Source organism: Leptopilina boulardi, unplaced genomic scaffold (assembly GCF_019393585.1).
Source record: "Leptopilina boulardi isolate dan_hultmark-lab unplaced genomic scaffold, ZJU_Lbou_2.1 LbouV2_5, whole genome shotgun sequence".
Classification (NCBI taxonomy): Eukaryota; Metazoa; Arthropoda; class Insecta; order Hymenoptera; family Figitidae; genus Leptopilina; species Leptopilina boulardi.
The window spans coordinates 397,747-412,236 of NW_026137994.1; the positions used below are offsets into that span (position 1 = coordinate 397,747).

Consider the following 14,490-nt stretch of genomic DNA (forward strand, 5'->3'; position numbering starts at 1 on the left):
GCATTTTGTAACTAAAGAACCTATTTCATTTTTTTTTCTTAAAAAAGAAAAAAAGTAGGTAAAAAAAATAGTAGAAATAGAAAAATCAAAAAAAAATTTTTTTTTGAAATTATAAAAAGAAATATTTTTATTTTGCACTTAAAATCAAACATTAATCTCTCGTCAAATTGAGGTTATAAAAAACATCTTTTTTTTAAATATTTAAAAAAATATATAATATATGTATGTAAATTTAAAATTTAAAATTATTTCCAATTAATATCACTGTAAATTGATTCAAAATTAATTTTTATAATTTTGTAATTATAATTATAATAATAATAATAATAATAATAATAATAATAAGTAATTTTGTAATTATAATTTTAATAATAAGTAATTTTGTGATTATAATGATAATAAATATTTTAATTATAAATTTACAATTAATTTTTTAATCATAATTACTTATTTAAATTTAATTTACTTTATTATTATTATTATTATTATTAAATTTTTTTAAAAAAAGATGAAAATCTCGATATAGACAAAAAAAATTATTAAAAAAAAAATGCTTTGTAATTTTTGTAGATAAATTTTAGTCATACTATATATATATATATAACTATACATAATATAGTTAATAAAATTTTCCCCTAGTCTTATAAACGTATTGTAAGACTGTCGATAGCTTCGAGAATGTGCGTCTGACCAAAAACGACTTTACTTACTTCTAATATATATATATATAGTTGCTGCGAGAAAAAAAAATAATAATGCACCTCTCTTTCTCCAATATTTTTTATGAATTTATTTTTTCACTTTAAAAATAGAGTTGAAACAAAAAAAAAACAGTTAAGACAATAAATATATAAAAAAATTTAATTTTTATTCATTGATTAATTCAATTAAATTAATTATCTAATTATTTATTAATTTACTAGAATTAATTAACATATTATTTGTTAATTTAATTAAAAAATTATAAATTAACAAAATTATTTTTCAAAAAAACTATTAATTCATTTTTTTTTTTTTGTTCTAAATAGTGAATTTTTTAAGGAGAAAAAAGGGGATTGAAAAATTGGTATTGTTGCGGAATTTTTTCGGTGAGAAAAAGTAAAAAGCTCGTGATAATATTTTATTTTTAAATAAATAAAAGTCTAGATTTAAAAATAAAAAATGAAGGAATCATTATATGAAAGGTGCTATTTCAATAAATAAATATATATTTATTTAAGAGTGAATTTTTTTGAAAACTAAGAAATTAATTAAGCAAAAAAAAAGCAAGCACAATGTACTGTAGATAGTGAAATAGTAAAAAAAAAAAAATAATAATAAAAAAATGTGTGATTGAATGAAAGAGAGATAATAATGAATTCCAAAAAAAAGAACGACCTTTTTTAAGTAGCTTCAAAAATATTTTACAACTGTATAATATGATGTATAAGATATATATATATAGGAAAAATTTCATCGATAAATTAATTTTCAATCAAACCACTGCTACAAAATCAAAAAAAAAAAAAAAAAAAAAACTATTTCATTAAGTGTGAGATTTTTCATAAATTTTCATTTTTTAAAAATCTGTTTTATTTTTATAAAATCATAAACATAACCTATAATTTTTTAAATATTTTATATTATATATACCTATATATACATAATATATACAATAAAATATTATATAATATATATAATAATATTATATTATTATTTATTATTATTATTATATTATAAAATTTATAAAAAAAAATTATAGGTTATGATTGTTTCACCTTGATTAAGGCTGTGTTTACAATGGACGTCTTATGTATACTATTAACATAAGCAGCCTATTGTGCACACAGCCTAAAAGTCCCTATTTTTATAATTTTGTAAATTCAAAATTATTATTTGTATTATTCATCATTAATATAAAACAACCTTTTTTTCTGGAAACCGCTTCACTTTTTTATCCTCTTTCTCGTCCTCAGTCATCTGAAACAAAATAAAAAATATATTATAATAAAACATTTAATCAAGGTAAAACTATATTATAAACATAACCTCTAATTTTTCCATCTTTAGAAACCTTCCTCTTTTTAATAATTTTTTAAATTACAAATTTTTTATTCCTAAAACAAGTAAAATTTAAAAAAAAAATCAGTTAATTACAGAAAAAGGAACATGGAAATGGAACGAAAAAATTATTAAAATCTTCATTGAAAAAATTACAATATTCCTATATATAGAAAAAAAAAATTGCCACAACAGTAAAACAAAAAATATAAATAAAACTCATAATACTATAAATGTAAAATTAAATTCGATATCTCACACATATTTATAATATTACTAAATATATACCAAGATGGAAATGTTGTAAATCTCTCGCCATATTATAAATGTAAATGAATATGGTTTATTTGTTGAATGTGCGCGCGCAGTAAAAAAAACGAAAAGATATGTTTTTTCATTTTAATGCGAATATATGCGAAATGTATATGTTGAATATAATATTTTTAATGTTTATTCATTGTTTTTTTTGTTTCTTTTTTTTAAATTATTTTTGATGTAGAAAGAAAAAATTAAATTTCGTTATATAATTACAAAAACGATATTACATATTGTACAAATTTCTGTTTAAATATAAGTTGAAAAAAAAGCGTAATATTTTTCACAGGTGTAAAACAATAGTAGTAATTTTGCTTTAATTTTTTTTTTACTGATTATTAATTAATAATTATTAATTTATATAATACATAAAATATATTTTTTTTTTTGCATCTCTTGCATTTTTTTGTTTTGCATTCGTGCAAAATTGCTACAATTGCTTTCCACACTCGTCGTACACATAAAAAGACATTGTATATTGATGTTTTTTTTATGTCACTGTAAAAAAAAATAAATGTTACATAATTAAATTTATTTCATTTTAATAAGTTATAAAAAAAATTGTTTTGTGTCGTTAATAAAAATGCAATAATGTGCAATAAATTTTTAATTTATTGCTGCGTTTTATTTATTCGCTGTGAATGTATGGAATAAAGGAATAAAAATACTTTCTCATTTATGAAGAGTATGTAAAAAAGAAATTTTTTTCTAGGTTATCAAAAAGAAAAGCAAAAAAAAAAAAATGGAAAGAAATTAAAGAAAATTAAATCGCAAAAAAAAACTAATGGATTTTTAGGATCAAACTACTAGACTGTTTCAATCTGTAGATTATATATATAAAAAAAATATTCTAGAAGGTTATTATATATAATATATAATGCGATTAGGAAATTATTTTGTTGATATATATATATTTAAAAAATATATATATAAATTATAAATGTATATACTTTTTTGGGTATTATTATTATTATTATTATATTAATTACAATTATTATTAATATTATTATTATAAAACACAAGTATTCTACGAATATAAATATAAAATAATTACTGCAATGTCATATATGAGTTGTTATTTATTTCTTATCCAAGTCGAATACTTTCTTTAAACTTACTGTTTGAGAATTTGACTCTGCCTAAACAACTTTAACGTAAATTAAAAAAATCAAAAAAAAATTTAATTTAAAAAGTTCTTTGCAATAAGATTTTTTTAAATATAGAAAATAATTAATAAGTGTTTAGAATGAATGCATCTAATTGAATATATATAATAAATTGAATTGAATAAATAATAATTATTATTACCATGTATACCTATATACGTTAATGGCTTACTTATAATATGTATAGTTGAAAGGAGAGAAAATCAGATAAATTGATAATATTGTTATTGAATAATTGAATCGAAAATCCCATCCATTAGAAACAACTCTAAGCTTAATAATTAATTAATTCATTAGTAATTACGTTGTATATATATATAGTCGTAATTCATTCCGTTACATTAGTCCAATACATAGGTTATATTAAAAAATTTTCTATATAGTCGTATTTTAAAAAAAATATTAAAAATAATAATCAGCCATTTTAAAAAACAAATACCGAAAACTCGAAAACCCCAAAGCGAATTCGATTGCAATTTTAATTTTTTGTCTCCGCCATATTGCATCCGCCATTTTGAATTTTGAAAAATACTTTGGATTCAGAATCCACGTCCCCGAATAAACCCCAATGTAAAAAGTTTTAATTTTTGAAAATTTTTTCCACTATTGTGATTTTTAAAAAAAAAAATTGTTTTGCCTTTTTGCAGTTTTTGAAAAAAGGTACCTTTTTGTATAAACAATTTATTTTTTAAGATTCTAGTTCAGTAGGACAAAGAATTATTTTAATAAAAAATCGTCTCTAATCACAATTTTAAAGTTTTAGGTATTATGTAAATTTTCCAAAATATTCAAAATGGCGAATGAATTTTGCTATTTTATCGATTTTATCCCGTGTAAAATGCGTCTATATATATATGGAAAGACAGACAGGTTAAGGGAAAACTGTTTACACTGACATCTGGTGACAACAATAGTCACTACGTTTTCAACGGTCGGTAATGTAGTAACATTTTTTTTATTATTCATCATTAATATAAAACAAACCTTTTTTTTGGGAACCTCTTTTTTGATCCTTCTTTCACGTTCACAGTCGAATCTAAAAAAAATTATATAATTTTATTTTTATATATGCATATAAGAAGTTACTAGAAACTATTTACACTAACATCTAGTGACTATAATGGTAACGTCAGTAAATTTCCAACGATCGGTATTGCAGTAACATTATTTTCATTATTCATCGTTAATATTAAACAAACTTTTTTTTCGGAAACTGCTTTCTTATTTTAATTCTCTTTCACGTCCACAGTCACCTGAAACAAAAAAAAAAGAATTATTATATTAATTTTTTAATACCTAAAAAAATGTTCAACCTATTTATCGACAGAGAAGAAAAATTAAAAAAAAAATTTCCATTCCAACACAGATGTCGCTCAATTGTTGCCACACAGACAATGAAATTGAGCTTGCGAAGGGTTGAGCCTCAGTGAAAATTATTCCATTCACTTCGTCATGTCTCGTGGTAACTCGGTCCGACGACCCGAGTAGGTCGTCGCGTACAAAAGAATATTGAGAGCGATCGGATGTCACAAGTGAATGTCATCAAAAAATACAAAAAAAAGATAATAAAAAAAACCAACATATATATATATATGTACACCTAATATCACTCAAATTTTAAATCTGTGTTTCCTCAATTCTTTCTATCGCAACATTAAATCGTGATGATTTTTAAAAATCCTCCAAAAAAAGACACTAAATAAAAAAATAGATATCGCGATTAAAATTTTTCGACGATAATACAAAAAATGTGTTGTGCAAAAATCGGCCATTTTGTGCCGGCCTTAACTGGAACAACGTGAATGAGAGTAAGTGAGATAGAGAGTGAGAGTTGAGAATTTCTTTGGTAAGGGGGTGGAGGGGGAAATTTTCTATAAAATAATTTTTAAAAAAAACTGATTTCATAAACTCGACAATAATTTTCCTATTTTTTTATTTACAAAAAAAAAAAAATTTGCAAAAGCGAAATTTTTTTTAAAATTTTTAAATTGACCAATTTTGGAGATTAAAAAAATTATCAGCCGGTATTCCGTTTTATTATTTAATATGAAAAAAAAAATCATTTGGTCACGCCTCTGATTGGTCGATACGAAAAAAAAATCAACGAATCCCCTGTGCGTGTGTGTTAATAAAAACATAATAGAAATATATATGTGGAGAAAAAAAAAAATACCGGCTTGTGTTCCGAAAGTGAGTTCTAATGACCTTCTCATCTCTGTTGGGTTGCATATACATATATATATATATATATATACATATACATATACATAAATACATAGATGCACTGTGAACGAGAATATATTATTTCTGAGAATCTTGCGCGCGACGAAACTATAATGAGAATTGGTTAATATTTTCTTATTTTTCAGTCTATATTTAAAAATATATATTTCACTGGAAAATAATTTTTAAAAAAATTTTATTTATTTTTTAATAATAATAATAATAATGTAAATTTGACAATTTTTCTTCCGATTAGTGACAATATTATTATTACTACTGGAAATTAAATTTTCTTTTTTAAAACACTATATTACTTTTTGTGCCTCAAGGACAGTAGATGCATATACATATACATACATATATACATAGAAGCTAACCTCTCACAGTAGTTTACATATATGTATTTGCGCTTTAAGATTGATCGAGAAGGTAAGCAGTTCGAGAAGATTACTTTTTAATAATAATAATAATAATAATAATAATAATAATAATGACAATAATGATAATGATAACATTGATGATAATGATAACGAATGACGGTAATGATAAAAATAATAATAGTATTAATAATGACAATGATAATAATGATATAATAATAATGACAATAATAATGATAATAATGATGATAATGATAATAATAATGATAATAATGATGATAATGATAATAATAATGATTATGATGCCTATTCTGATACTGTCAATAGCAGTAAACATAGTGATCTTATTAAATTTTTTCCGTTTTGCTAAAGAATTTTTTTTTTGAGGTTATGTCGAATATTTAATTTCTATGATTAAAATAATAAAATGTCGCTTATTATTTTAATTATCTAGTAATAAGCGACGTTTTATTATTTTAATCACAGAAATTAAATATTCGACATAACCTTAAAAAAAAAAATTTACACTATTTGAATTTTTTTTTTTTTTTAATATTTTTTATCCTTTCAATTATTTTCTAAACAAGAAAGATTAAAACACTGTCATTAGTCAAAAATAATTTAACGTTCACGAGTAAATCATAAAAATTTAGGTTAATAATGAAAATAATGACAATTGCGGACATAAATAGATACTAATAAATTTTCTCCAATGTTTCGAAATTAAAATTTTCATCATCATTTTGTTTGCAAAAAATATTTTTGAAACTCAATTTTTATTTTTTTTAAATAAATTTTAATGATAAACATAAATTTTTTTAATCAAATTTTTATATAGTATTTTTTTATTATACATTGAACTGCTCGATTTTTGATAAATTTTATTAGGATTAAAATTCGTTTAGCAAAAAAAATTATTAAAAATTAAAAAAATTTTTTTTTTTTTTAATATTTTCAAAAATTTTGTTTTACAATTAAGTATAAAAATTTTAATTGCGATTTCCTTTTATTAACGTAGAATCAAATTGCATATTGTCTCGATAAATTAATATTATCATTATTTGTTTACAAAGAATTATTTTAAAATTTTGTTTATTAATATTAATAAATAAAGATTTTTTTTATATACATTTTTTAATAAATTATATGTAATATATATTTTAAAATTTCGAAAATTTGCAAAGAATAAATATTTCACATTTCGGATGCTCTAGTTTTTAAAATTGTAGAATTGGCCTAATCACATTGTTTATCCTAAATCGTAAAATGTAAAACGTAAGAATAAGAGAGAGAGAGAGGGGGGGGGCAAAAATACTATATCTATCCTTTTCTATTTCATGTAAAAAAATTACGATTTATGTTTTACGATTTTATTGTGTATTTAGCCTAATTATAAAAATATTTACATAGTATTGATTTTTTTTCACCTTAAGGGTTTATTCACAGTTTAATCATTTTTTACTGTTTCACATTTCGGATGTTTTATCATAAAGGTACTTTCACACCTGCGCTCTTAAAATTATCAGGTTGCCATGGTAACTGATAATCAATAAGAGGAAGTGAGAGCAGGGTCAAATTCTCTATCTCTCTCTTACTTTTCAATATTACCATAGCAACCGTCAGACAAATTGCCTATTTACAGGCGTTTGACTTTAATTAACCTAAAATTAAATGTAAAAATTTTATTTTTTCCCTACCTTAAAGGTCCATTCACAGTACAACGGTTTTTTACTGTTTCACATTTCGGATGTTTTATCATAAAGGTGGTTTTACACTTGTGAAAATTGTTAGCTTGCCATGGTAAATGAAAATCAATAAGAGAACAAGAGAGAGAAAATCAAGTTGTCTGTCTTTCTTTTACTCTTGAATGTTACCATAGCAACCAGCAGACAGGTTGCCTATTTACAGGCGCTTGACCTTAATTAACCTAAAATTAAAGCAAAACATTTTTTTCTTACCCTAAGGGTCTATCCACACAAATTAATCAATATCGGTATAAAAAAAAAAACAAAATCATAAATTTCCTGTTAATTTCCGATTGGTTGAATTAGAAAAATATGTAAAACGTAAATTAATAAATAAATAAATAATAAAAAAAAATAACAATAATAATAGTAATAGTAAATAAATAATTAATTTTAAACTTAAATATTAACAAAAAAAATTTTTTTTTCTGTTTTAGAATCCGGAGCAAGGATAAGGGACGTAATTTAGTTGCGGAAAAATTTCCGTCATTCTTCTCTATATTGTCTGGACAAGATTTACGCAATTTTTCTCAAGGTCACAACATTAAATTCTTGTAAACAAAAAAAAAATAGCCCACAAGGTTCTTGCCAAGAGAGAGAGAGAGAGAGAAAGAGAAACACTCGACCTTTACATCTCAAAAAAAAAAAGATGAGCGAATAGATGAAATAATTAATTATTAATCATAAAACATAAAAGAATTTAAAAATCATGACCAAGGACCAAAGTGAGAGTTTAACACTCGAAACGGAAATGGATGATGTAAAATTATGCGATGTTGAGAAAAAATCATCGGTCCATTGTTCTCAACTCAAGCAGACAACAACAAATGGTAACGATTCACAGCCATCGAGTCCTGATTCAAAAAAATCTCCAAAGTCTTCCACAGAAGTTATTGAATTAATTGTGAAAAATCATGAAAAAGAATTTGATTCGAAAGAAGAAAAAATGAACAATAAAGATGAGAAAAAAATTGTAAATCCTGAGGATGAGGAAAATCTTGATAGTGGGGAGGATGAAAATATTAATTTAAAAATTGACAAAGATGAAGATTCCAATGAGGAGGTGAAGAAAGATGAAATTTTCGTGGAGGAAAATGTAAAATTACATCAGGAAATGAAAATAGATGAAAATTCCGTGAAGAATGAAGAAAATTTCGAGAAAATTGATGAAAATTCCGATAAGATTGATGAAAATTCCGATAAGAATGATAAAAATTCCGATAAGGGAGAAAAATTGCAGGTGGTTGAAAATCATCAGGAGGAGGTGAAACATAATGAAAATTATCAACAGGAAGTGAAAAACGAAAATATAAAACAGGAAGTAGAAATTAAAGAATCCAGTGGAAATAAACCAATAGAAGACGGTTCCAATGGAAGCGCACCAATCACAAGTGTCAACGACAAAAATCCACCAATAGAAAAAACATCTCTAGTAAATTCACCAAACACTAATGAGAATCAGGAGAAAAATTCACCAATCAAAGAACCACCAGTTTCTATTGAAAATACACCAGAAAAAATCATTGAAAAATCAGAAATTTCTCCAATTGACTCGAAATCAAATAAAATATCAACTATTGAAAATTCAGAATTAATTATAATGGAAAATTTTAGTTCAAAAAAAATAGAAAATTTACCATTACTATCCGATTGTCAAGTGGATAAAAAAGAAGAGAATATAAAAAATGAATCATCAATTACAATAATGGAAAAGAAAAAAATTATCGAGGATAATTTTAATAATATTGAAGAACCAAAATTTATTGTCGGTATTGTAGGTGAACCGACGGCAGTAACAGAATTGATAAATGACGATGAACTTGGCGCGGAATCTACATTACCGACCGATGATCATGTGGCTCAATGGGTAAAGGAATCTGCAAATGTCGATAATACACATTTTTCAGACCCGGACATGGATGATAATGATGATGAAGATGAGAACCATGAATCAATGAAGGAAACCATCACTGAGAGGAAGGTCAAAAGACAAGAATCCACGGAATTAACGTCGTCACGGAAACGTCGTCAAATTGTCAACCATATTATTAAGCGGAGCATTAAATGGTGAGTTTTTTTTTTTTTTTGAATTTATAAATTATTGGAAATTTGTTTTTTGTTCCATATTTTTTTTTTGTAGGAATTATAGAAAAATTTCTATTTATTTAACTGAATTGGAAAAAATTGACAAAAATGTTTTTTGAATTTTCCCGCGCATTTTTTAAATTTCTGCCTTTAGTAAAAAAAAAAATGGCGGGAAAAGAATTGGTGAAAAAAGATTAAAATTATTAAAGTGGTAATTTTAATTTAATGGTAAAAATTTTGTCCGAAACCAGCGGAAAAATTAGAAAAATAACGGTTTTTTTTTTTAAAAAAAGGCGGGAAATTTTAAGAAGCGCAAAATTCAAAAATTTAACGATTAAATTTGAAAAATGCAAAATTAAACTTTAAAAAAAAATTATTTGCGAGATAAAGAAAATTATTTTCAACCTAAAGAAAATTATTTTTAACCTAAAAAATTATTTCCAAGCTAAAGAAAATTCTTTTTAAACTTAAAAATTATTTCCAAGCTAAAGAAAATTCTTTTTAAACTTAAAAATTATTTCCAACCTAAAGAAAATTCTTTTCCACCTATAAAAATTTATTTTCCATCAAAGAAATTATTTCCAATCTAAAGAAAAAATTTTTTCAACCTAAAAAACATTTTTCAACTTAAAGAAAATTATTTTCAACCTAAAAAATACTTTTCAACCTAAAGAAAATTCTTTTCCACCTATCAAATTTATTTTCCATTAAAGAAATTATTTCCAATCTGAAGAAAATTAGTTTTCCACCTAAAATAATTATTCTCCACAAAAAAAAAATTATTTTCAACCTAGAGAAAATTATTTTCAACCTAAAAACAATTTTTTTATCCTAAAGAAAATATTTTGTACTTGAAGCAAATTATTTTTAACCTATAAAAATTATTTTCCACCAAAAAAATTATTTTCAACATAAAAAAAAATTTCAACATAAAAAAAATTATTTTGAACATAAAAAATTATTTCCAACCAAAAGTAAATTATTTTCAACCTAAAAAATTATTTCCAACATAAAAAGAAAAATTCTTTTTAACTTAAAAAATTATTTCTAACCTAAAGAAAATTATTTTTAACTTACAGAAAAGTATTTTAAACCTATAGAAAATTCTTTACAAATTCAAGAAAATAATTTTCAACCTAAAAAATTTTTTTCAACCTAATAAAATTATCTCCAACCTAAAAAAAATATTTTCAGTCTATCCGAAAATTTTCTTTCTGTTTTAGTTTGGAAATAATTTTTTTAGGTTGTTAATAATTTTCTTTAGGTTGAAAAAAACTTTCGGGTTTTAAGTTGAAAATAATTTTTTAGGTAGAAAATAATTTTCTTTACGTTGAAAATAATTTTTTTTTGGTGGAGAATATTTATTTTAGGTGGAAAACTAATTTTCTTTAGGTTGGAAATAACTTCTTTGATGGAAAATAAATTTGATAGGTGGAAAAGAATTTTCTTTAGGTTGAAAATAAGTTTCTTTAGGTTGAAAATAATTATTTAGGTAGAAAATAATTTTCTTTAGGTTGAAAATAATTTTTTTAGGTAGAATATATTTTTTTAGGTTGAAAATAATTTTCTTTAGGTTGATAATAATTTTCTCTAGGTTGGAAATATTTTTCTTTAGGTTGAAAATATTTTTTTAGGTCGAAAATATTTTTTAGGTTGAAAATAATTTTTTTGGTGGAGAATATTTATTTTAGGTGGAAAACTAATTTTCTTTAGGTTGGAAATAATTTCTTTGATGGAAAATAAATTTGATAAGTAGAAAAGAATTTTCTTTAGGTTGAAAAGAATTTTCTTTAGGTTGAAAATAATTATCTAGGTAGAAAATAATTTTCTTTAGGTTGAAAATAATTTTTTTAGGTAGAATATATTTTTTTTAGGTTGAAAATATTTTTTTAGGTCGAAAATATTTTTTTAGATTGAAAATAATTTTTTTGGTGGAGAATATTTATTTTAGGTGGAAAACTAATTTTCTTTAGGTTGGAAATAATTTCTTTGATGGAAAATAAATTTGATAAGTAGAAAAGAATTTTCTTTAGGTTGAAAAGAATTTTCTTTAGGTTGAAAATAATTATCTAGGTAGAAAATAATTTTCTTTAGGTTGAAAATAATTTTTTTAGGTAGAATATATTTTTTTTAGGTTGAAAATAATTTTCTTTAGGTTGATAATAATTTTCTCTAGGTTGGAAATATTTTTTTTTAGGTTGAAAATATTTTTTTAGGTCGAAAATAATTTTTTTAGGTTGAAAATAATTTTCTTTAGGTTTAAATTAAATTTTTAGGTCGAAAATATTTTTTTTAGGTTGAAAATAATTTTTTTAGGTTGAAAATAATTTTCTTGAGGTTGAAAATAATTTTTTTCAACCAAAAAGAAAAAAAAAATTTTTTTTTTTTCTTTTTTGTGAACACTTTTTCCCCAACGGGAAATTGATAAAAGTGTCGCGATGCCTTTGTGGTAATCATACGACTTCTTTCTTGGTGCTTTCACAATCAAGCGATCAAAGTACAAGGTCTCGTTTCCACTTGGTGTCTCATGTCATATGAAGAAAAAAAAAAAAAAAAAAATGATTTTTTATTGAATGCCACTGCGTTGGTTCACACATTGTGGCGCGTTATACGTTTTGAGATAAAGCACTTGAGAATATGACTTAGGCCGCGGAGGAGAGAAAAAAAAAATGAAGTCCGCGCGCAACATTTTCAAGGACAATAAAAGGTTAAATTTCATTTTATTCGTGAGAGATTTTCCAAAGTGAAAATATCTCGCGTGACATTGACGAGACAATTTTTTTTGACAAATTAGAGGGAATTTAAAAAAAATTTTTATTTTTTTAATTTCTTTTTAAATAATAGTTTTTTTTGCAATTAATATTTATTGAAGTAGGAAACATATATTTTTGAAAAAAAAATTTTTTTTTAAAAATATTGTAGGAGTAAATTTTTTTCTCTATCTCTCACTCTTTCTTGAAGATGTTTTGTATCGAGGTCGAGGTAACGTTCTGCTGCAGCTTGAAGTAGTCACAATAGAGCACAGCCGGTTACAACTTTGCGTGGTGATGATGATTCCAAATACGCTAAAAGCACGCACAACTGCTTATTCAATAAACTAAAATAATCCCAAGGTATCATCATCACTACATACATATATTGTATATATAATAATAAATATATTTCAAAAAGTAATAATTTCTCTGATAACCGGAAAATGTAAAATATTTTCCAACCCACACATCTTTTTTTTTTTTTATTAATCGTTTATCTTTCTTTGGCATTGAGCTAACAAATTATTATCAAGGAATAGAAATATTATTATCTGTTCATAAAACTACAAAACCGGTCATAAAAATACAAAATAGGTTAAAAAATACAAAATAGGTTAAAAAAAATACAAAAAAGGTAAAAAAAAAAATACAAAATAGGTCATAAAATAAGAAAATTGATTATAAAATTAAATTTTTTCAGTTCCACTTGAATTTTTTATTGAAAAAGAATATTTTTTTTTTGCAATTTGAAATATACTTTTGGTCATAAACAAATATACGGTCATAAAATTAATATTTTCAGTCTAGTAAATTTTCTTATACGTAATAGAATTTTTTTTTTTTATAAGATAAATTAACTTTGACATCAATACCAAAAAATTAGGGTCATAAAATACAAAGGGTCATAAAAAAAACGAAAGTGACGTGTGATGCGCGTTAATTTTGGAGGTTCTCAATTTTCAAGGACATTATAAAACCTCGTTCTATAGACCGAATTTATATACATATATATATAAATATATACATTCTAATATTCATTTATGTGTGTATTTCTCGAAAGAAATGAATACCCTACAACACCTCAAGGTCATGTCCTTGAACAACATTAACCTATGTAACGGAGATTTTAATGATACCATATGCAATATTCTATGACGTAATTATATGAACATATATACACATACTTCTTTTTGCTCCCTTGCACCTCATTGTTTGACTACTTTGCAAAAAAAAAAAAAAAAAAAATGTTATGAAATTTTTTTTTTCTAAATAAAAACGACGAAAAAATATTTTATTTATATCTAAAAATTATGTTTTCTGACCAAAAAGTATTTTTATAACGGAAAAGGATTTATATGTATATCTGAAAAATATTTTTTATGACCAAAATGTATTTTTTTATAACAAAAAAGTATTTTTTATGACTAAAAAGTATTTTTTATGACCAAAAAGTATTTTTTATGACCAAAAAGTATTTTTATGGTAAAAAAATGTATTTATATCAAAGAAGTACTCTTTATGACTAAAAAGTATTTTTTATGACTAAAAAGTAGTTTTATGACTGAAAAGTATTTTTTATGACTAAAAAGTATTTTTATAACCAAAAAGTATTTTTATAAGCAAATAGTATTTTTATAGTAGAATTATTATTTATGACTAAAAAGTATTTTTAGAATTGAAAAGTATAAATACTTTTTTTACCATAAAAATACTTTTTGGTCATAAAAAATACTTTTTAGTCATAAAAAATACTTTCCGTCTCGCTTTTTGGTCATAAAAATATATT

The 14,490-nt window shown here is 23.1% G+C and overlaps 1 protein-coding gene across 2 annotated transcripts in view; it reads left to right on the plus strand.

Annotated features, from left to right (window-relative positions):
• Positions 1-4,951: 4,951 nt before the first annotated feature.
• Positions 4,952-14,490, plus strand: part of LOC127289700 (rho GTPase-activating protein gacU-like) — a 48,661-nt gene continuing 39,122 nt past the window's right edge. The window contains exons 1-2 of one of the 2 annotated variants that reach the window (XM_051317793.1): positions 4,952-5,329; positions 8,304-9,933. In XM_051317793.1, the coding sequence (XP_051173750.1) occupies positions 8,576-9,933 (1,358 nt within the window). In that variant the 5' untranslated portion in view covers positions 4,952-5,329; positions 8,304-8,575. Of the gene's footprint in view, positions 5,330-6,007; positions 6,174-8,303; positions 9,934-14,490 lie in introns of those variants that run through there. The other variant, XM_051317794.1, reaches the window with a different exon arrangement.